The 24,333-nt window shown below is 40.0% G+C and overlaps 3 protein-coding genes across 3 annotated transcripts; 1 reads left to right on the top strand and 2 right to left on the bottom strand.

The window, feature by feature from the left end:
- Nucleotides 1-337: 337 nt before the first annotated feature.
- On the top strand, nucleotides 338-7,563 carry pks1 (polyketide synthase 1). Its single transcript, XM_046067918.1, has 6 exons — nucleotides 338-395; nucleotides 497-650; nucleotides 752-912; nucleotides 1,008-1,211; nucleotides 1,307-1,488; nucleotides 1,599-7,563. The coding sequence occupies exons 1-6, from the start codon at nucleotides 338-340 to the stop codon at nucleotides 7,113-7,115; spliced, it is 6,276 nt and encodes a 2,091-aa protein (XP_045923874.1). The 3' UTR covers nucleotides 7,116-7,563.
- A 1,220-nt stretch (nucleotides 7,564-8,783) lies between these two features.
- On the bottom strand, nucleotides 8,784-16,528 carry LOC123982309 (highly reducing polyketide synthase cm3B-like). The gene is made up of 6 exons (XM_046067801.1): nucleotides 16,477-16,528; nucleotides 15,899-16,052; nucleotides 15,418-15,578; nucleotides 15,069-15,275; nucleotides 14,726-14,907; nucleotides 8,784-14,367 (listed from the first exon to the last, which is right to left on the bottom strand). The coding sequence occupies exons 1-6, from the start codon at nucleotides 16,526-16,528 to the stop codon at nucleotides 8,815-8,817; spliced, it is 6,309 nt and encodes a 2,102-aa protein (XP_045923757.1). The 3' UTR covers nucleotides 8,784-8,814.
- Nucleotides 16,529-18,016: 1,488 nt separating this feature from the next.
- On the bottom strand, nucleotides 18,017-23,775 carry rdh12l (retinol dehydrogenase 12, like). Its single transcript, XM_046075271.1, has 7 exons — nucleotides 23,616-23,775; nucleotides 23,213-23,328; nucleotides 22,258-22,413; nucleotides 22,062-22,166; nucleotides 19,507-19,716; nucleotides 19,153-19,345; nucleotides 18,017-18,432 (listed from the first exon to the last, which is right to left on the bottom strand). Exons 1-7 carry the CDS (start codon nucleotides 23,627-23,629, stop codon nucleotides 18,330-18,332), a joined length of 897 nt encoding a protein of 298 aa, XP_045931227.1. The 5' UTR covers nucleotides 23,630-23,775; the 3' UTR covers nucleotides 18,017-18,329.
- Between the last annotated feature and the right edge of the window lie 558 nt (nucleotides 23,776-24,333).

The raw sequence follows: 24,333 nt of genomic DNA, 5'->3' as shown, positions 1-24,333 counted from the left end.
ATTGATCAGATTCTTAGGATACACTGTGTTCTTTTGTCAGTCTGCAAACAAGAACAAAAGCTTATTTACTGCTGCCTTTGAATGATCTTAACTTACAATTAGTGTATTTAGTCCCAGATGTAGCCAACTGAGATGCAACAAGCCAGGGCATTGTTGTGCCCTCTTGTTCCTTTTCACTGATGCTTGGCTCAGTGTTTATAAAGGGTGATAGGGACAGCAGCACTATTCTGACCAAAGACAGCAACAGGACTGAACATTACGCTTCACTATGGAGAGGCTTGAACTTTTACTTAGGCTTTTAAAACTTCCCCGGAGCAATTAACATCTCAAAGGAATAATGGAGGACACAGAGGATGACGTAGCTGTTATCGGGATTGGATGCAATTTCCCTGGAGGTGTGACTGAATTATGGTGCTGTGGCAAGTGTTTTGAATTTCTCTTAGTTAATGTTTTTGTTTCCAGTTATTAAGGTATATTATATGTATTTTTATTTCAGGTGAAGGGTTAGAAAGTTTCTGGAAGGTTCTGTTGGAGGGAAAGAACTGTGTTGTAGATATTCCAGTAGAGAGGTTTGACACCACTCTCTGGTATGATGCTGATGATAGCAAACCTGGAAAGACACAGACAACCAAAGCAGCTCTAATTGAAGGGTAAGCATTTATACAGTCTATGGTTTGGACTAAGATTAAGTGTTAATACATCTAGTGAGAGATGTTTGAATTATGATGGATCTGCTATTTTTACATTTTAGGTTCAATGAATTTGATCACAAGTTTTTTGGCGTTACTGAAGCAGAGGCGGATTTTATGGACCCTCAGCAGAAACTCCTTCTGCAGTGCACATACAGGGCATTAGAAGATGCAGGAATGGCTATGGAAAGCATCAGTGGAAGCAGAACTGGAGTTTACATAGGTGACCGGTATTGTTCTGTGATACATTTAAAACTACAAGTACAACTTCATAATACAAAAATTGTAACATACTCATACTTTTTAATGGTGTTACAGGTCTAATGAACAGTGATTATGAAATGCTCCGAAATGACAGCCCTACTACAATAACCCACTACAATGGCACTGGGACAGCAATGAGTGTGGCTGCCAACAGAATTTCATTCACTTTCAATCTCACTGGCCCTTCATTTGCCATTGACAGTGCCTGTTCTTCATCTTCGGTTGCTCTACACTTAGCCTGCCAGGCTATAAAGCAAGGTATTTCAGTATATTTCCCCTATAAAGGCCATGACCAAAAGCAATCTAATCAAGGCACAACATTTAAATTTTCCATTTTTTATTTCACTCTCTAGGAGACTGTGAGATGGCTCTGTGTGGCGGAGTCAGCTGTATCATAGAGCCAAGAGTGTTTGTTGCTCTCAGCAAGGCCAAGATGATCTCACCTGAGGGGACCAGCAAACCTTTCTCCAGCAGAGCAGATGGTTATGGAAGAGGGGAGGGCTGCGGTGTAGTTCTCCTGAAGCCTCTGAAAAATGTAAGCAAGTATTGTTTTGTTTTTTTTTTACAGTGATTTCATGTCATTAATAAACTGCATGCGGTAGACATAATAGATACCCTGCTAATAGCATGACTTTCCATACAAAGGCCATAAAAGACTGCAACAAAATCTGGGGTATCATCAGCAAAACAGCAGTCAACCAAAATGGTCACTCAGTCACTCCAATCACCAAACCATCCATGACACAACAAGAGGAGCTCCTGCGCAGAATCTACTCAGGGTCTGACCTCGCAAATGTCCAGTACATAGAGGCACATGGGACTGGAACCCCAGTTGGAGACTCAACAGAGGCGGGAAGCATCTCAAATGTCATCGCAAAAGCCAAACCTCCTGTTTCAGAGACACTGTGGATTGGCTCTGTGAAGGGCAACATTGGACATACAGAATCTGCAGCTGGAGTGGCCGGACTCATTAAGGTACTCTTAATGATGAAGCATGCAACCATTGTTCCCTCAGTTTTCTATTCAGAAGACATTGCCAGTGTAGATGTTAAAGCTTTGAATATCAGTATTCCGATTAACGTTGAAAAATGGGAGACAAAGGGGTCATTAGAAAGGGTAGCTGGGATCAACAGCTTTGGGTTTGGAGGTACAAATGCACATGTGATTGTAAGAGAGTACAGACAGACGAACTTTCCCACACAGATCCCAAAAGGCTGTAAAAAACTCTTTGTGATATCTGCAGCATCTGAGAAATCGTTAATCCTGTCCATCAAAGACCTCAACCGGAGGCTTGGCAACGATCAAACAGTTGACGTACAGGCACTGTTATACACTTCAGCATGTGGCAGGAGTCATTCTAGACACAAATACAGGAAGGCCCTCCTAACATCTTCCCTCTCAGATTTAGAACATCAACTGACATCTGCCTTGAAAACAAAGGTTGAGTCAATAAGGTCAGGAGTCCAGGTGGTCTTTGTGTTTAGTGGAAATGGGGTTGCCTACAGGGGCATGTGCAAGCAGCTCCTGAGAGAGGTTCCTGTTTTCAGAGATAAGGTAAGAGAAGTTGAGAATCTCTTCCAGAGTCATAAAAGCATCTGCATCAGTCAATGGCTTGCTGGTGACTATGATAATGAGGATTTCAGCAAGCCAAATGTTGTCCAGCCTCTTCTTTTTGCAATTCAGGTTGGCATTGCCACTCTCCTGAAGCACTGGGGTGTCAAACCTTTTGCTGTGCTTGGACACTCTGTTGGTGAGGTTGCTGCCGCTCACTGTTCTGGTCTCTTGTCTCTTGAGGATGCTGTGAAAGTGTTGTACCACCGCAGTGCTCTTCAGAGCAAAGTCACAGGAGGGAAAATGCTAATTGTTGGTAATGTGGCCGTAGAAAAAGTATTACAAATCCTTCAAGACTTTTCTGGGAAAATTTGTGTTGCAGCGTTAAATAGCCCCCAGTCCTGCACTCTGTCCGGGGATGCGGATGCTATAGACATCCTCCATCAGAGGCTGAAGATTGTGTTTATAGAGAAAAATCTCTTCCTCCATGAGTTAGATGTGCCAGCAGCATACCATAGCCACATGATGGATCCTATACTAGATGACATTGAGAAAAGAATTGATCCCTTGAATGCCAACACAAAGGAGTGCAAACTTTTTTCAACGGTGACTGGAGACAGTAATTCAGATGGTGACTTTACAACAGGCAGGTACTGGGCAAGAAACATCCGAGACCCTGTTTTGTTTGAACAAACATTGCGTGCTGCCACCAAAGACAAGCAATCAAGAAGAAATGTAAGAAATGTGGTCTTTGTTGAGATTGGACCTCGAAGGGCTCTCCAAAGGAACATACATGAGACTCTGGGAAACAACGCCATAGTTCTTTTCTCTGTCCAGCCAGAGAAAGATTATGACACAATTTTGTCTACGGTGGCAAAACTATTTGAACTGGGCATCAGTGTGGACTGGCATCAGCTCTACAGGGGTTGTGAGACATTGCCCACATCTCTTCCTATGTATCAGTTTGTCAAAACAAAGAAAGAACTGAATTTTGACACTGTGAGAAAAGATTATGAAGCATCTTCTTTCCCTCCCCACAAGCTCATATCCAAAATAAAGCAGGATAACAAAGAGTACATGTGCGACCTTTCATTAGAGACTGCACCGTATCTTTGGGAGCATAAAAACAACGGTGTTCCCATTGTGCCAGGCGCGTTCTATGTTGAACTAGCTTATGCCTCAGTGATGGCAAGTTTAAGGCCAAAGAAACCGACTTCTCTGCTCCAGATCAGTGTACAATTTGACAGTCTGTTCACACTAAGCTCAAACTGTCATCAGTTGAAAGTGACACATGCAGAGAAAGAAGCTTCATTTAAAATACAGTCTTCTGTCACAACACATGCCTCTGGCACATATAGGTGTACAGATGGCCAAGCATTGTTAGAAGAACCGACCATTTGTCTCGACATGATCTCCCAAAGGTGCAAATTGGTTATGCAGAGAAAGGAGATTTATTCAATTCTTTCTCAAGCGGGATTTGAATACGGCTCTGTCTTCAAACAGCTTGATGTTGTGCATTTTGGAGATGAATTCAAGGAAGCTGTGACAACAATTCAAGTCCCTGGTGAACTTCTAAAACACCTTCATGACTACTTCATTCACCCTGTGTTATTGGACTGTTTCTTGCAAATGACTGCTGTCGTAGCTATCGGACGGCTAACAGCCAAGCAGGGATTCCCCTCAGCTATTGGTAGTGTAGCCATATCAGGACCACTACAAGAGGAAATGGTCATGTACTTACGAGCCACTCAACAGACTCCAAACTTCCTCGATGTATGTGGTTGCTTTTCCACCACAGAGGGCCATGTACTGGTGGAACTTAAAGGTGTGAGGATATCATATTTGGGCAATTGCTCAAATGTTCTTCAGTCACGTTTTTTCCACAATGAAGTAATTGCAATTCCTGAGAAGAGTGACTTGCAAAATTTCAAAATAAAAGCAATAGTTTTTGAAGACAAACTCGGCATTGCTAAAGGACTAAGGTCATACATACACCCAGAGTCTGCGTTTGTGGAGAGCAGAGAGCACTGGACTGCAGACCAAGTTCGAAATTCAGTGTTCCACTCACTTGACACCAATGTAGATTTGGACAATGTTCTCTTCATGTGGGGTGTAGAGGACCTCAGTCACTTGTCATCTGAGCAGATGCTAGACCGCTTGGTGACTTGCTGTGAGCTATTTCGCCAGATCACTTTAGCCTTGAGAGAGAGCAAACGCTCTTGGACTGTCTACGTCATAACCTATAGATCAACAGAGATGATTGTGGACCATGTCAGTCCTGGTTTTGTGCTGTCCGGTATGACAAGGGTTTGTGCAACAGAGATGTTGGGTCTCTCTTTTCACCTGATTGACCTTGCATCTGTGACCAGTGAAGACATTCAAACATTGGTCCATGTAATAAACCCCTGTAAACAACAAGAGGTGATGATCAACAAAGGGCAAACATCAACAACAAGAATAGCACGGACCCCCATGACGGACAGGGCTTTACGTGAAGGTGATATGCACTCAGTATATCTGAACGACTTTGTTCTGCAGACACCTGATCCGTACAGTATGGCTGACCTGTCTGCCATCCACTACAACACAAATGTAAATCCTGTCCCAGAGAAGTCAGTTGAGATTCAGCTAACCAATGTATGCGTGCATTCATCTGATTACTTTCCTGTCACTACTTCACATTTGAACTTTGGCAAGACTATGTATTGGAACAAGCATACATCACAGAACCACAGGCTTCTCGCTTTAGATTTCAGCGGTATTGTCACAGCCGTTGGTAAAGATGTTCACAGTCTAAGAGTGGGAGATCATATTGCTTCATGTTATCCAGTTGCTGCCACTGCGAAGATTATAATTCCTGAAGCTGTGTGCTATAGCACGAAAAGACTCCCATTTCTGAAAGAGACTCCATGTGTGTCTTACTTCATACTGGCATGGGAGATCCTGCAGAGGATGCTGTCTAAGGTAAAACAGCAGCCCAGAAAGCTGGTCATTATATCCTCTAACTCAGCCTCTGCTCTGATGAAAGTGTTGGCTCTGACAGCAAACAGGTCAGGCTGGAATGTTTCCTCTCTGCCGCATTTCAGAGGAGAACCTCTACATTTTGATCAAAGTCATGCATTTGTATTTCTCCCCCCATTCGATCATTCTTGGCAGGGGATGTATGACAGTGGCGGTTATGAAAGACACATTATCTTTGTATGTAGTGAACACATGTCATCCTCACTCACAGCAAACATGTGTGCATTGAAGACTGAACACGTGCATGCACATAAACTTGATGTGTCTAATGTTCTGCAGAGAGCCAATCTGCAAGTGCAAAACAGTAACGTCTCTAACTGGCTAATGTCATTACGCTTCGATGTAGCATCTATACCTTTGAAAAGGGAGACTTTTCAATTATCAAGCACAAAGGAGCCTCAGTCCAATGCAGAGGATAAGTCCTACTTCACAGCAAAGACAGTGCAGCAAGTTGTTCTAGATCACAGAGAATCTGATTGTCCAGTGTCTGATGTCCCTTTGCTTACAAGGCCTGGACAACTCTTTAAACAAAGCTGTGTTTATATTGTAACTGGAGGGCTCTCTGGTTTGGGTCTTGAGACGGTAAAGTTCATTGCCCATAATGGTGGAGGCTGTATTGCAACACTGTCCAGAAGAACTCTGACTGATGAAATGCAATTTGAAATGGAACTCCTCCAGAGAAGATATGGAGTGACTATCATGAATGTTCAATGTGACGTTTCTGTGTCGATGCAGGTGGTGGATGCAATCTCAAAGATTGAACAGAGATTCTCCTCTTGTCCAATCAAAGGAGTGTTTCACAGTGCTGCAGTATTACATGATGCGTTGATTGAAACCCTTGATCAGTCCCTTTTTCGAAAGGTGCTGCAGCCAAAAGTGAGTGGGGCTCTAAACCTTCACTATGCAACACTTCACAACAAACTGGATGTATTCGTGTGCTACTCCTCCATCTCTTCATTCATTGGCAATCCCTCACAATGTAACTATGCAGCAGCCAATTCCTTCCTCGACACATTCTGTCATTATCGGAGAAACCTTGGACTTGCTGGACAGTCCATCAACTGGGGTCCTTTGAACCTTGGTCTCTTGTTGAAAAAAGACCATTTCCAAAAGTTCCTAGAGGCAAAAGGGATGGTGATAATGGATGTGTGTGACGTTCAAGAGGCACTTGAACAGTGTCTTCTGATGAACAGACCACAACAAGTCATATGCAGGTTCAACTTCAAAAATCTTAACATTCATGTACTTTCACAAAATGCATCCCTCAGAGAGCGGCTGTCAGCTTTAGTGGAAATGGAGCTAAAAGATGATATAAGTAATGAGCCCAGGGTTGAGCTTTTGCCTTCCACACATGAAAGTGTGAGAGCAATTGTCAGTGACATCAGCAATGTTAGTGTAGATGAGCTGGAGGATGACTCAGCTCTGTGTGCACTGGGTATTGACTCGATGTTGGCCATGACTCTGCAAAATAAGATATTCCAAGAGACAGGTGTGAATGTACCTTTGGTTAGAATATTGGACCCCAATAGTACACTGGCCACTTTGTCAACTATTGTAAAAAATTCCATGTTGCATCAAAGAATACTTTGAATGATGGGGGTTTTGAGAATGCATGAAAATGCATGGGATTAATTTTTGTTTTCGCACAGGGTTGTTTCACTGTTCTCATAGCAGTCAAATTGGTCAAAATTCTTTGAAGTGGGCTTGCTTCAACCCTACAATAATTGTTTATAGTTATAAGTATATATTATAGTTGTTTTTCCACTGACATCTTTGCTCAGTCACAAATGTTCAAATAAAGTGCTGTACTACTTTATGATTTCTCTTGTAATATATGTATATTTATGTTGCTGACAAGTTCTCTGTAGAGGATAGTACAATAACTGTGATCATCAGTGTGCTATGGTTTCATTCCTTGGGAATATTAAGAAAGTGTTCTAAGTCATCTTATAGCTCCATGTATCTAAAAATATCATGTCTAAAATGTCGTTGCAGAACAACTTATTAAATCACATATTGAGATTGGAATAAACAATAAGGCTGGTGTTATTTCATGGTTTTACTACTATCAACAAATAAGAATAAAACCCACAGTTCATTTATCCTACTAGCAAGTGTCGTTAGTGAAGCCAAAGCCTGATATACTGTAGTTTGTGTCTTCATGCCATGGAACTTCACTGTCATTGTTTGGATGTTGCACTAACACCTAATGTTTTCAAAATAAAAATGTCTTGACTTTCAAATGGATTTTTGAAATTGTACTTTTTTTTTTGGAATATTTGTAATAATAAAAACTTCTAATGTTTTACATTAGTTCCAATTTCAAAAATCTGTACTGTGAAAACTCCTCAGAACAGTCATGTCGCCAGATCATTTCTTGATTGAGAGAACTGCTTAGATGCAATTTCATTTTAGTAAGAAAACAGTGCTACAAACAATAAGATAATAGATCACTATATCTGTTATCATATTATTTGTATGTCCTTGCTGTGGCAATATCATCTAGGAGAGCAGTGTCCTTATTCACATAATGTGATAAATGATTGGTCAGCAAAAGGCTCAGTAATCACACTTGCCTCCAGTGGAACATTTATGGGACATGCCTGACTACTGTATCACATGCTTTGTTCCATCATCATCATAAAGGTGATAATCAATCAGAATCAATGAGCTACCAGTGATAACAAGTGACCATGACCTGTGAGAGATGAGGGAATGTAAAACAGGCAGATAAAAATGAGTTGCAATAGTATTATGAAAGCCGAACCCTGTGACAGACTTATTAAACACAAGCTTTAAAGTTTAAGATTTATTGAAAATTAATAATATAATAAAAATGCGTAATTTACATAAATTATTCACCATTGAAATAATATTTTAATAAGCAGAATTGTGTATTTAATTGTAATGTAACCCTGTTTTATTGTTGTAATCATAAAGAAAATAAAATGAATAAAAACATCCTTTCAAAATAGGTATCCAAAAAAGTGAGTAAAATATCATGGTAAGGTTATAACAACGTAAAACAATGCCAAAACTACATACCGAAATTAATAAAACCAATAACCAGAGCCAAACCTCAAAACAACAACAACAAAATCAGCAAACACTATGAACATGTGGAATTTATACAAGAATGCTGTTTTTTTGCAATGGCCATCATTGTATTGAATCCAGTGACAAAATTTTCAACCACACCAGTATTATGGTGTACTGATAACTGATGCATTTTGTTATATATATATATATATATATATATTTTACATTTCTGTGTTTGCATTTGTCATTTTTACAGTCTGGTAGAAACATCTTTCATGGCTCCAACTGGGAGAGCCTCTGTGTCATCACTGAAATGTTCACCTTCACCTTCTTCACTCAATAAAGCTACTACTGTTGACAGCATGGCATTGGGATCCAACAGTTTCACCAAAGGCACATTCACACCTCTCTCCTGAAAGATGAGATTCTGCAGAGTCATGGCCTGCATGGAGTCAATGCCTAAGGATAAAAGAAGTGATTCATCTTTCAGCTCACTTTTATCCATGCCAATGGTCTCACAAAGCAGAGAGACGACATATTCTTTAGGTGAGACAGATTCTACTTGTTTAGTTTGAGAATCTATCTCTTTGGATTTTTGGAAAGCCTCTTCTACCAATACAGACAGGCGCATGGTCAAGGCTGCATTTTGAGAGAGGATGTTGTACCTGATGTTTCTGAAGTGAAACCTGCAAACAGCTTGTTGGGGTCGGTTGATCACAAGGCATTGCTCCAGACTTTGATGAATCTCAGCCACATCCAACACCATCATGCCCTTTGCCTCCAGAAACCGCTGGAAATGCTCCTTGTTCAAGAGGAGGCCGAGGTTTAGAGCTCCCCAGTTGATAGACTGTCCAGGCAGCCCGAGTTTCCGCCTGTACTGACAGAACATGTCGAGGAATGTGTTGGCGGCAGCGTAGTTTGTTTGTGATGCGTTTCCAAGAAAAGCTGAGATGGAGGAGTAACACACAAAGTAATCCAACTGACAGTTCTGTGTTGCGTTGTGCAAATTCAGTGCACCATTTACTTTTGGTTTGAGAACCTTCTCATAAAGCGACCTGTCAAGGGTCTCAATTAGCCCATCATGCAAGACGACAGCACTGTGAAACACTCCTCTGACTGGACAACCAGGGAATTTCTGGCCGATGACACTGATAACCTTGTGCACATGCTCAGACACAGATATGTCACACTCCATGGTAGTGACGCAGTTTCCACACTGTTTCTCCACATTGTGTATCTCTTGCTGCACATCTGGTGTAGGCTTGCTCCTGGAGAGTATAACGATGTACTCTCCCCCTCTTTGCGAAATGAACTTGACAGTTTCGAAGCCCAGACCAGAAAGACCACCCGCCACTATGTACACTGCTCGCTTTCGGAAAAGCAGCTTTTTTATTGGAAGTACTGGAATGTCAGACAGCGTAGTTTTGGCATCTTTTCCCAGAGCCACAACGCCCAGTTTCTTTGAGTTGAAGTATGATTGGGATTTTTCTGAATTGAGGCTCTTGATGCTTTCAGATTTCACACTCTGAAAGGTAAAGCTTTCAAGAGCAAATTTCCTGCTAAAGCTCATTGACTTCAGCCAGTGATAAATGCGCGGCCTTTGTGCACTCAAGGATCCCTTTTGCAAAATGGCTGGCATCTGAATTGTCTGCACGTGAACACTTTCCCTTATACTTTGGAACACACCCTGAGCAAGGGAACACTGCATCTGAGATTCGCAGATGAAGACAACATGTTGGACACCTGGAAAGTTGCAAATTTTAAGAATCAGAGATTCATTAAATGGAGGCAGCACAACAAATGCATCCATTTGATTGACATCCACAAAAGAGCCATTGCACTGTGTGCCAACAATGACATTCCAACCTGACTTGTAAGAAGTGATTGCCAAGACTTTCAACAGAGCAGAATCAGGCACAGAAGATATGATTCCTAGATTATGTTTGGCTCTGGGCAAAGCTTGATGCAGGATCTCCCATGCTAGCACAAAATAGGAAACACAGGGTGTTTTTCGAAGAAATGGGAACCGCTTAGTGCTGTAGCATACATCCTCTGGAACTCTGACCTTGCTGGCCGCCACCACAGGATAACAGGAAGCAACATGGTCTCCCACTTTCAATTTCCTGACATCTTTTCCGACGGCTGTAATGGTACCACTGAAATCAAGAGCCAGTAGCTTGTGGTTCTGTGATGAGTGTTTGTTCCAGTACAGTGTCTGGCCAAATTTCAGATGCGAAGCACTGACAGGGAAGTAATCAGATGAATGAACACATATCTTAGTGGGCCGAATTTCAACTGCTGTATCACCGATTGGCTGGGCCTCCTCCTCAAAGTGGATGGCACTCAGTTGAGTCATCTTATGTGCGTTGGTGGTCTGAAGGATACAGGGTTCAGACATTGTAGAGGTGAAACTGCACTCTGAACTGTCAATGGCTTCTGGTGGAGTGCGCACAATGGAAGGTTTCAGAATCAGCCCATCTTTTACCACCAACTCTGGGTACTTGCTACAAGGACATGATCTTAGGACCTCAGACAGAGCTGCAATGTCCCTAGCAGAGATTGTGCTTATATCAATCAGCTGAAATGAAAGATCTGGTATCTCTGCAGCAAATGATCTTGTCATGCCAGCGAGAGCAAAACCTGGACTTATGTGGTCCAGAGTGATGTCAGATGAACAGTAGGTGACTGCCCGGATGGAGTGTGGGAAGCTAATTCGCTTTAGCTCAAGGACTATTTGGCGGAAAATCTCACAGCAGCTCGCCAAGTGCTGCAGGACAACATCAGCTGCCAGTGAAGTGAGGTTTTCTTTGCCCCACAAAAACAAGACCTCATCAAAGTTTTTCTCAATATCTGTTATATTGAGATTTGCCAAGAGAGAGGGAAACCCATGACTCAAGATATATTTAGCATGTTTGAAGGATACATATCTAGACTTCGCGTCCAAATATTGCTGAAGGCCTTTAGAGATCCCTATATGGTCACAGAAGACCAAGGCCTTAGGCGGAAGAGCCGATGTGAGGCCTTCAGGGATGACACTAAAGGCATTATGGTAGAAGTACTCTTCCACCACATGAGGGCGACTGCCAAGGTACTTGATGATCACATGCTTAACCTCAACTAACACTCTTCCTTCTTTATCTGCAAAACAGCCACAAACCTCAATGTGATCAAGGCCCACATCAATTGCTCTCAGGTAGATAATCATCTCATCTTGCAAGGGTTCAAACACTGTCAGACTTCCTATTTTGGCAGGAAATCCTGGTCTACCAGCAAAAATGTGCTTCACTGTAACTGGGAGAAGCTGCATCAGAAAATCCAGCACAACAGGATGAATGCAGTAGTCGTGCAACTGAGACCGCAGTTGTTCTGGAACTGTGACAACTACAAAAGCCTCCTTGAGATCTTCTCCATAATGCACATCCCCCTTATTCTGGAAAACATCTCCATACTGAAAGCCTCCTTGAGAGAGATACCCATAGAACGCCTGAGAGCTAACTACAGATTTGCATCTTTTGTAGATGGAGCTTAGTGAAATGCACTGCTCCTCATTCAGCCTCTCTTTCTTTGAAACCACTGTGCCTGATGCATACAATGCAGATGCTGAGAGTACCATGAAACCAGTTTCTTTCTCTTTTTGTTCTAGTTGCACCTTCATTTCAGGGGAATTCTGGGTTAAAACAAATGGACTGTGAAAACTGACACTGAGCTGTAGTGAGCTGAGCGGTACTTTTGGTTTACCACTGGCCATGAATGCGGCTAAGCCCAACTCAGCATAGAAGGCACCAGGGATGATGGGTATATCATTGTGCTTGTGCTCTTTCAAGTAGAAAGATGAGTCGGACTTCAGATCACAGCTGAAAATGTTGCTTTCGCTTCCTGTCTGACAGAGAACAGGATGATTACTTGCTGTTCTTTTCTGTGCTGCCCCAATGATGACATCTCTGTCTGAGCAATCAAACTGGTATTTCAAAATAGGCACTGGAACTGTCTCATATCCTATGTAGAAGGTGCTCCAATTTACATGGACACCCAGTTCAAACAGCTTAGAAACAACAGAAATGATTGTTTCATGATCTTTCTCTGGCTGCACAGATGCAAGAACAGCTGTGTCATCACCCAGAGATTCCATGATATTTCTCTGTAGTGCCCGTCTTGGCCCTATCTCCACAAAGACTGTGTTCTTCTTTCCTTTAGTTGCTGACCTCACTGCCTGCTCAAAGGCTACTGGCTCACGAATGTTTCTAGCCCAGTATTCCCCTGTGCAGAAATCACCCTGCTGGACTTCCTTGCCCGTCACTGTTGAGAACAACTCTGTGTCAAGATGATTCACCTGCAAGGAGCCAATTGTCTCCTTAATTTCTGGCACAATTGGGTCCATCATGTGGCTGTGATAAGCAGCAGAGACATCCAGTACACGAACGAACAGATTTTGACTGTTGGCTGAGGTGCTTAGCTCCTTATGGAGGCTCTCAATTGCATCTGCCTCACCTGAGAGGGTGCAGGACTGAGGGCTGTTGAAAGCAGCAAGGCAAATTCTTCCAGAGTAACGACGGAGAAGAGCAGTTACCTCTGATACAGCCATGTTGCTGATCACAAGCATCTTTCCCCCAGTGACTTTTCTCTGGAGAATGCTGCGGAAATAGACGACTTTTACTGCATCCTCAAGAGACAAGAGGCCAGAACAGTGAGCGGCTGCAACCTCCCCAACAGAGTGCCCAAGGATTGCATCAGGCTTGACACCCCAGTGTCTGAATAGGGTGGTAATGCCAACTTGGATAGCAAAGAGGAGTGGTTGGACAACATCTGGGTTTTTGAAGTCACTACCCTCAAACTCACTCTCAAGGGTGTCCAAGATATTGAGCGTACTCAGTCTTTGGAAAAGTTGTGCAATCTCTTTGATCTTATCCCTGAACACAGGCTCGTGTTTAAGTAGCTGTTTGCACATGCCATGGTAAGTGACGCCATTTCCACAAAAGACAAACACTAACCTTGGATCTGAGTAGGACGGGCTAATCTTTTTGGCTACAGTGGCACTTAACTTCTCTTTAAGATCGACTAAAGAAGAAACCACAATGGCCTTTCTGTATTTATGTTTCAGATGGCTCCTCCTACAAGCTGATGTGTACAACAGAGAATCTAGATTAACATTGCCATCTGTTTCTAGTTCTTTAAGGGTGTCTTCCATCATCAGAGTAAGAGATTTTGGTGAATGTGCAGACATGACAAAATACTTTGCCTGTTTCCGATCAGTCTTTCGCTCATTGTGTGACTGTATGTGCTGTTTGACAATGGCATGTGCATTTGTACCCCCAAAGCCAAAGTTGTTCACTCCTGCAATTCTTACACCAGAGGCTTCCCACTTTTCTGCTTGGATAGGAACTTTAATGTTCAGGGCTTTGGCATCTACACTAGCAGAATCTTGAGAGTAGAAAACTGAGGGAACAATGGTCTCATGCTTCATCATTAGGAGAACCTTAATGAGTCCGGCCACTCCAGCTGCAGATTCTGTATGTCCAATGTTGCCCTTCACAGAGCCAATCCACAGTGTCTCTGAACCAGGAGGTTTGGCTTTTGCGATGACATTTGAAATGCTTCCCGCCTCTGTTGAGTCTCCAACTGGGGTTCCAGTCCCATGTGCCTCTATGTACTGGACATTTGCGAGGTCAGACTCTGAGTAGATTCTGCGCAGGAGCTCCTCTTGTTGTGTCATGGAGGGTTTGGTGATTGGAGTGACTGAGTGACCATCTTGGTTGACTGCTGTTTTGCTGATGATACCCCAGATATGGTCATGGTCTTGTATAGCCTGTAAAGTGAGAATAAGACTAAAATTAAACAAGAATGAGAGTATAATTTGCGTCAATGACTTGGGACTGAAAATTGTGATATTTAGTCCCGGTCCAAATTATGTAAAAAAAAAAAACATTTAGACTTGTAAAGCATCGCTGGAGAGAAACAGGGCTACCGACAACTATGAAGTTGCTGACTAATAAAACGTTAATGGGTACTGTTCAGACAGTTTAATGTTTAACAGAAGCAATTAGTTTCGTTTTAGTAAATCAATTAGTTATTAATTCATAGTGGTCTAATATCTGATTTGGTCCGATGTTAATAAAAATTATAAAGTGAAATTGGGAAACTTTTGTTATTCCACATACTCTAACCTTTTTCAGAGGCTTCAGGAGAACAACGCCACAGCCCTCCCCTCTACCATAACCATCTGCTCTGTTGGAAAAAGGTTTGCTGGTCCCTTCAGGTGAGATCATCATGGCCTTGCTGAGAGCAACAAACACTCTTGGCTCTAGGATACAGTTGACACCTCCACAAACAGCCATGTCACAATCACCTGACAAGATAAAACATATTTTACATCTCTATATCTCACACAGTAGTTTTCTGAATGCCATTTTAACATGTAATTTAAAGCACTATGGTGGGGCATGGCTTTACATCAGAGTTATTTCACAGGATGCTGTCAGTGACTTTAATTAGACATACTATACAGACCTTGTTTAATTGATTGACAGGCCAGATGAAGAGCCATGAGAGATGATGAGCAGGCACAGTCAATGGACAGTGAGGGGCCAGTGAAGTTGAAAATGTAGGAGACTCTGTTTGCTGCAATACTCATGGCCAGCCCTGTGCCAGTCCAGTGGTTGATCACCCTTGGGTGCACGTTTGCAGCATTTGTCTCATAGTCTCTGTTCATCATGCCTATAATAAAAGAATATTAAAAAAGGTTATTCAGATAGTTAGTTATTTCAAATTAGTTTAACCCAGATGGAACTTTAAATTGTAAGTAAGAATTTGATCCAGCAGAAAGTATTTGCTAGTCAACACATATTTACTGACTTACCAAAAAACACTCCTGTCCGGGTCCCACTGGCCTTCTCCATAGGAATTCCAGCATTCTCTAAAGCCCTGTAGACACACTGAAGGAGCTGTTTTTGTTGAGGGTCCATTTGTTCCACTTCACTGTCACTGATGCCGAAAAACTTGTGGTCAAATTCATTGAACCTGAAAGCATTCAAAACCATTACATCAAATTTGGAGACTTTCATAATCATAATTTAATACTTTAATTGTCTTGAAAATCAGATGTGCTTATCACAGCAGCTTACTTCTGTTTCTGGTTGAACACAGGCAATGTGAGAGGATACATCAATATTTTTATCCATCTATATTATTTGACACCAACAGACAAGACTTTTCCAAAGTCTCAAAAATCCAGTTTAAAGAAAACAATCTAACACTAAGGACTACAAAGAAATGGACACATGTGCCTATATGTAAGTAAGCCTATCCAAATCTGTCTTATAATAAGGTTTAAACCATACCCGTCAATCAGAGCAGCCTTGGCTGTGCGGGTTTTACCAGGTTTGTTGTCATCAGGGTCATACCAGCTGACTAAGTCAAATCTTTCTTTGGGAATTGGCGCAGAACAATTTCTCCCATCCACCAGAACTTTCCAGAAGTTGTTAATCCCTTCTCCTGTTTGGAAAGATAAAGAAAATAGATAGATAGAAACAAATTATTGCGTGCGTGACTCCCCTGATTGGCAAGACAAAGTTGTGGTGAAAAGGGTAGAAATCACTTTATGGAATGACATTTTTTAGAATTACCAGAGATTAATTTGACCAACCCTGGGGGAGGTTGTATGTCTCAAGTGAACACACTTTAATCTGTTAGTTTTAGATCTTAACTAATAATGTTGAAATGATGCAGTTTGTCTTTTTTTTTGTAGTATACAATGTTCTATAACTACATTCAGAGATATTTTCCATTTATCTCAATGCACATTGTGAGAGACAGAGAGAAATCTGTAAATGGCAAATTTGTTAAAATGAATAGAAAAACAAACATGAAAAACAAACAAAACACAACAAAATCAAGTTTTCAGACTCAAATGGCTTACCCCCTGGAAAATTGCATCCAATGCCTACCACTGCAATACTGTCTTCATCCATTCTGGCTGAACATCGTTGGGAAAGAAAAATCAAATATCTTTACTGCTCCGTCATGCCAACATCACTCTTTCTTCCAGGCAACATCCCATGCAGAAATAAATGGGTTTAGCATTCTTTAAACTGTGTAATTAATCCAGTTTTGTCATGCACCAGTGCATCCTTACATCCATACCGTTGCCTTTTCCCTCAGCGATGGTATCACTGCAGGACCTGCTGTTGATTCTTATAGCCAGCTTCTTTTCTTTATTAAAAATTAATGATTTATTGTATACGTAGCCATGGTGATGAAGGACTTCAGTGCACACATTTATGGCGCCTTGGAAATGATTAGACTAAGTTTAATGGGTACATGAATAGGTTGTTAAACAATGGGGTGGCTCTAGGTCTTGTTTCATTCAAGCTCATCACAGTTATGCCATAAATAACAATCAACCAATTGATCAAGGAAATCAAGTTTAAGATCTTCTTATGGTTAACATTTTTTAAATTAATCCACACAACTTTATTAATCTGAAAATAATAATTTACCACATTTCAAATTTAAGAAATAGGGTATCAGTCCAATGCTTTATACTACACAAACGTGTTGTATGTTAAAAAAAAAAGAGTGTGTTCCATTAGCTTTATGTTTTGATCACATACGTTAAGATGAAAGTAGATGTTGAAAGATGCGCTTTAAACAAACTCAACAAAGCAGCGATAATGACTATAACTAACAATGTGTGCAACGTTATCTTTGGGCACATTATGCAAAGACTGATTGAGAGCTTCAAGTGCTTTTACAGAACATTATGATGTCCCAGTGAAGTTGACCTTTTGGATATAAAATATTCACTTCATAATTTTTTCCTATTAGACATTTCTGTGAAATGAATTAGTGTATGAATTCTTCCAAAAATGGGCGATCACAGTGACTTGACCTTTGATCACCAAATAGAGCTGAACAATTAATCAATCAACAATGATCATTCTCTCCGATATTGCAAATCTTATCGCAATAATCAGTCAAAATAATCACAATTTGATTTTTTTATATCATTCAGCCCTACCACCAAATTCTAATCAGGTCATCCTTGAGTCCAAGTGCACGTTTGTGCCAAATTTGAAGAAATTCCCTCAATGCGTTCCAAACACCTCACTTTCATGAGAATGGGGACAGAAATTATGGAAACATAATGAAATTATGGGATAGATAACTGCTCTGGCTGGCTCTTTGTTTTACTGCCGTTATCAATCTACTGCAGTCACACAGAGATTGATACAGTGGTATCAAAGTTATAAACTGTGGTTGTCTTTATTACCCTTTGTTAAAAAGGTGATAGAGGTCAGACGAGGGTGAGAGTGTTCTATAAAAATAAAATAATCATAATCAGAAAGATTTATTGACTTTTTCAGGAAGTTAATATAACAGAACCAAATGGGTAAAGGCATTTATGTAACAACTCATAAACTATTATATCACATAGATAGAAAAAAACAAAACAAAAGGACGTAACATTGTGTTTAATGTCAGAATATACATGTATAGAAAAGGCATTGAGAGATGTTGACAACCCTGTAGTCTGACCACTACAAAGTTATAAAAAATGGATTGAAGTAAGAAAAAGTCTAGGTAAGAAATAATGCCATGTTGTGCAGATACTGCATGTTAGTATGTAAAGCAAATCCACACAATATCATTTTAGGATAAGAATATAATTTTTTTGGCATTGGTATTAGTGAAACAAGACATAGTGCATCAATTAGTAGAAAATCAGTTAGTAGAAAAACACAACAGACTTTATTTTAAATCCAGGTTGCCTCATTCCCACGTTATCGACAGCAGCTGACAGCTCAACTCCCACAGCTTCTGCGCCACATCATCATCTTTACCGGCTGCTGAGCAGTTGGCAGGAGCACAATCGCTGTAAGCAAAGACATATAAGGTGAGCAACTTAAAACGAGATGAATCAGCTCTTTCATACATTCAGTGTGGTCGTGAATGATTCAGAGCACAATGAGTTTAAGGTTTAGTTCCTGTCTATATGCCATCAGAAGATTTGTGCCAGTTTGACTGAGAAGTGATTATTTCATGTGACCAATTGAGCTTAATCTATTCAGTAAATAATAACTGTCTTGTAAACATACAAGCCAACTATTGTCAGTCTTTCATTTGTTAACATTAACAGTGCCTGCTTTTTTTTGGTATGCTAGGTTGCTAACAAAGGCTTGAAGCATTTATTTCACAGCCTGTGACAGGCTCTAATGAGACAATTCATGGTTATATAAGAATTGCCCACACTTCAATAAATATTTTACAAGTACCCCTCTTCAAAATGGTTTGGTTGCTATATTGTAAATTAGGCCACTGGTTCCTAATCTAGGGTCGGCATACAGCCAAGGGGTTAAGGGTTGCAAGATGATTAACGCAACATTTTTTTTTAAATTTCAGGCTTCTAAACATTATTCAGAGAAGGAAAAATCTACCTCGAGCCAGCTGGTTACAACTCCTAAACTGTGATAAGAGGCTGTAAAAAATTTTCCACTGTTTCAAGCCATATTAAGCTATTACATGTTATCTTCTAGTCCTCCACAATGGCTGGTTTATATAAAATGTATAAGCTGCATGTAAAAACAAAGTGCACCTGTAGTATCCGCCGCTCTCTTTCTCCAGTGACGGTTCCACAGCGCAGTAAATGGTCGTCTGAGCTCCCTGGACAGAGTTTTTGGTGAATGGACTGGCGATCTTCATGAGAACCTGTTGAGGGCCACTCAGATGACGCCACAAATCTGTCTGGACGACTCCAGGGTGGAGGGAATATGTTGTCACACCCGTGCCTGTAAGATAAGTCAATACCTGATTACTGCTACCGTACATGAAGAAAGTGCATATGAATAACTAAGTACTCTCCCACATTATTTGACCATCCTCTGTTTAAATCAAATACAGGATGCTCTTAAAATGCTTAAAATGACGAACATAAGGGTGTAATGCACACCTTCCAGTCTCTTAGCCAATGAATGGGTGAAGAGGATATTGGCTAGCTTGCTCTGAGAGTAGGCTCCGTTCTTGTTGTAACTCTTCTCGCTGTTGAGGTCCTCCAGATTGATGGAGCCCCAGGAATGAGCCATGGAAGACACCGTGATAATCCTGGCTGGTGCCGATCTCTTAATCAGGTCAATCAACAAATGTGTCAACAGGAAGTGACCTGGAGAACAAGGAAATATGACTCTCACATAGACCTGCAACGATTCGTTGTCAACTATTAAATTAATCTGCAACTATTTTGATAATAGACTAAATCGGTTTGACTCATTATTTAGGGTAAAAAAAAAAAAAAAAAGGTCACATAACTCTCTGATTCCAGCTTCTAAAATATTAATATTTTCGGGTTTCTTTACTCCTTTCTGATAGTAAAATTAATATCTTTGGGCTGACAAGACAATAAAAGATGTCATCTTGGGCTTTTGGAAACACTGATCAACATTTTTCACCATTTTATGGACCAAACAAGTAATCAAAAAAAATAAATCGACAGATTAATTAACAATGAACTAAATTCTTAGTTGCAGCCCTTTTCTCATATTCAAATTCAGAGTTTAGTAAAGCAGAATAAGGATAATATATCGCACGTGAGTAATATTTAAGAAAAATGATTTTTGAAGCTTGATAACTTAAAATATTCCAAACCTGGTAAAAGGCTTTTATCTCCAGAATCTACACTAGTGGTTCCAAAAGTGGGGTCCCCTGGGGTCCTTGAGGGGGTTCCAGGGGGTCCCCAGCAAAAACGGGAATTCTTTATTTTCACTATATTTCCATCCATAAGTAACAGAACATATTATTTTGGTCAGATTAGCGATCCTGGGACAAAATCTTTTCAAATGGGGGTTCATGGTCCAATTCGTGTCAGTTTAGGGGTACTTGACATGAAAAAGTTTGAGAACCACTGATCTACACTACATCAAACAGATGCTCTAAACATGTCAAACGTCTGACAAAGAGGATTTTAATCACATTTATAATCTACAATAGACATAGCTGTTGTGTACCTTCAATATTCCCGCCACAATTATACAGCAATTAAAAAAAAAAAAGTCAATTACGATAACATGTCATTATTATATTTTTGACAAAATGTACTGAAACTTGTAGCAGGTTATATAATGTTCTCTTATGCTTCATTTGCTGTCTGTGTGTTGTTGATATATACACTCGGTTCAGTTTATTAGGTACACTTATGTCATTGAGATGTGAAAACACTAGAAACTGTCATTAAGGTGCAAGCCCACAGGACTGCTTGTATTAAGAAACATGGAAAAAAAATATAATGATGGACCAAAGTTTAGGATTTTTTGTTGCAAAGGTTATGTCCAACTAGATCTCTGCCATTTCTAATAAGAATTCCTCAGTTATATCAAGTCTTTCTTATAATTGCAATGTTTTCCTACCTACAGAATAATAAAAAACAACAGCACTCGGACTGGCAGTGTGAGAGACATATATATATATATATATATATAAATAAAAGTATCCATATTGTCTGTATGTTGATCAAAAAGATCAGTAATCACATCCACAACAAGCCACTTGGATTTTTAGCGACCAAATTTAAAGACAGGAAAGGTATTATTGTCTTTAAAACTATTAACCTTGGCAGGGACGAATGTTCTGATGGCAGGGTGATAAAACTCGATGTTACCTAAGAACTATTCTCCTTATCAGACATCAGCGCAACAAGTTTTAATAATAATCAACACCAATTAATATTAACAGCAAAAGGATATTACAGCTAAATAGTAAGAGTATAATAGAGGGCTGTATACAGGTGAGCGTGAAAAGTAAAATCCACTTTAAAGTTATCTTGGTGAAGTCTGTGTGAAATTCTGTGAATCAATACATCAGTGATATATTATTTGCTTCTACCATTTCCAAAATGTTACAGTGATACAAAAAAGGTACTGTTGCATTCAATCACATCTAGACGAGTCACCCTACTGCAGGGAGGAAAACGTCTGGCACCCAGTGGACATTACATGGAGGTATTTAACGGTTTTGAATGCCTTGACAACTTCCACTTCGAGACATGCCTGGTACAAGGGTGCGTAAACTAAACGCAAACCTTGGAGCTACAGTAAGTCAGTTCAGCACGAGAAAAAAAATTGTATGTAGTGCAACTATCCTCTGATACAATATATGGAGGTAAATCATTGTCACTGTCATTGTAAATGCACAGACTATGAGTCACAAATATATATTACAATTTGTTGACACATTTTTGTACTTGAAATCCAGAATTTGAATGAATATAAAAGTTATTTGTCTGTAATATATTTGTGACTCATAGTTTGTGCATTTACAATGATATTGGCAATTTCCCTCTTTACAATCAGCTCTGCTTATAAAATCTGTATTAAGAGGTTAATTTAAAAAAGATTTTTAAATTAGACACCATATTACTAATAATCTGGGTGCCAAATATGAAACAAATGTTCCCGACTCACAAATCTTTAACTCCTATCCTCATTACACAAGAGACTACACAGTTTTATTTACCCAAGTGATTGACACCGATCTGCATCTCGAAGCCATCTGCTGTTTTCCCATAAGGACAAACCATTACACCAGCATTGTTGATGAGGATGTTGAGTTTCGGCTCGCCTGTAGAAAAGAACATCAAGAAGTAAAACAGTACGACTCTAAAGTCCATTCATGTGTGCAGCTTTCAAAAAGAAGAAACAAATGGTTTCACCTTTGTTGATGGCTTCAGCGAATTCCCTTATTGACTTGCTATCTGCCAAGTCAAGTTTCATGTAAACAACATTTTCATTGCCTGAGCTTTCGATGACTTCTTTCACAGCGGCCTGTCCTCTTTCCATGTCTCGGCACGCCATGATGACCTTTGCTCCTAAATAGAAAAATAAAACAGAATTGAAATACAAAAGCATAAGCAAACGTCTGTATAAACATGTAGTTTATAGCGTGTAGTTTTGTGTAGGTATGCAAGCATGCTTGTAATTTGGGCGAAGAGCACCCTCTCTTGACGAAACGTGTACAGTTATTTAATAAAGGGAAATTCAGACATAAAGTTTCAACCTGGACATAAGGAAATGGGGCCAATACTTGTCTTAGAAAGAAAGATGGAAAAGGAATATAAAATAAAATATTTATGTCATATATTCACATTAAACAGCTCTATAATTGACTTAAGTTTATTTAAAAGGTTCAGCTTAAAAAAGGAATCAAAGAGGCTCAAATTAGTAATGTAGTTACTCGTTTTCATCATTTGTTGTTTGTCTTTTCTTTTAATTATGACAGTAAATGCATACCTAAAAAGGAAATTCATATAGAATTGTGTATTGCATTTCACTTTATTTATTTGTTTGGTTTGTTTTGATTAAGGCATTTTTAATCCCCCCCCCCCCAAAGTCTAAAGAAAATGTGTTTTAGTTGCAGTCACAGGTTTCATATTTTCTAGTTCACCTTCTGTGGAGCTTAGTATGTGCATTTGGGTATATCACAATAGATGAAAAGGTGTTGTTGTAAACTATTTTATTATTTCTTGTGAGCCATTGAGAATAATTACTCTCTGGCAGAAGTACAGAAAATAACGTCATACATGAAGTCACCAAAAAAAAAAAAAACCCCAACTACCTTCAACCTTAAACATGAGGTGCAACTTCAGCAGTTATACATTTCAGACCAACCTCTCTTTGCCAGGTCAATGGCTGTCTCTTTGCCAATGCCAGTGTTGGCCCCAGTAATGACCACAGTTTTGTCATCCAGCCTTTCGACAGAGGACCAAGGAGTCCGGAACAAATTTCTGAGATATTGGGAAATCAGCGTGACTTAACTTAACCGACTCAACATTGGCATGAAATGAACAATGACAAAGAAAACACACCTACTGCAACCACACATCATAGTTTAATCTAAACTAAGGCAAAGATTTAGACTTTTATTAACTATTATGGAGCAATTCACTTGTTACAGTTTAAAATTAGGCACGTTTAGCGTCAAATTACCACTTGAATAGCCTGTAACTAAAACTACATAATTTATTTAGACAACTGGATTATTTATCATGAATGTACGGAGCAAGTTACTCACCTTATAGTCTGCATCTCACTTCACTACAGCAGTCGAGACTGCTCAAAACACTGAAAACAAATCTTTTACCAGAAAATAATCTCAACAGCACCAAAGTTTATGAAAAGCGTCTGAAAGCTGGTGAAGCGGAAGTGTTACCAAATAGTAGCTGATATTTCTGCCAATCGGCTGCGACACCTTCACTCTCGGACAACACTGATTGGTTGAATTTGACTCTTGGTTCCGTCCCTTGTGGGGGTGTACGTTCAATTATAGATACGGGCTGCGCCGGGCGGGTGGGGAATACGCGAGGGTGTCACAAGCTGGGCACTGTTTATGGTAACTAAAAAACTAGAGCATTTATCATTCATTTACGTTCTTTATTTATTAATGGGAGCCCTGATGTTTTTGTTGTCATTCTTCTTTTTCTCCGCGAAAACTGTGCCGGCAGAAAAAACATAAACTCACCACTGAGGCACATAAAGTGACACTCATTGGCCTCAAGGTGGCGCTGTAACACTCAAGCTTACGTTTTCTCTCGAAAATGGTTTGGCTTTGAGTCAAAATTCTTTATTTTAATCTCTCAAGTCATCTGATGGTAATCAGCATCTGGTCTTCTTTAAAAATGTTACAATCTGCTTGGACCCACTTGCAACTGTAATTAGGCTATATTATTATAAATCACAATATATATATAAAATATACAGATATACATTATTAGTATAAGTAGAATTATTAT

The sequence above is a fragment of the Micropterus dolomieu genome, linkage group LG01, assembly GCF_021292245.1.
Source record: "Micropterus dolomieu isolate WLL.071019.BEF.003 ecotype Adirondacks linkage group LG01, ASM2129224v1, whole genome shotgun sequence".
Classification (NCBI taxonomy): Eukaryota; Metazoa; Chordata; class Actinopteri; order Centrarchiformes; family Centrarchidae; genus Micropterus; species Micropterus dolomieu.
Note: the sequence above shows the minus strand (reverse complement) of the source record. Positions and strands in the feature narration are given on the sequence as shown.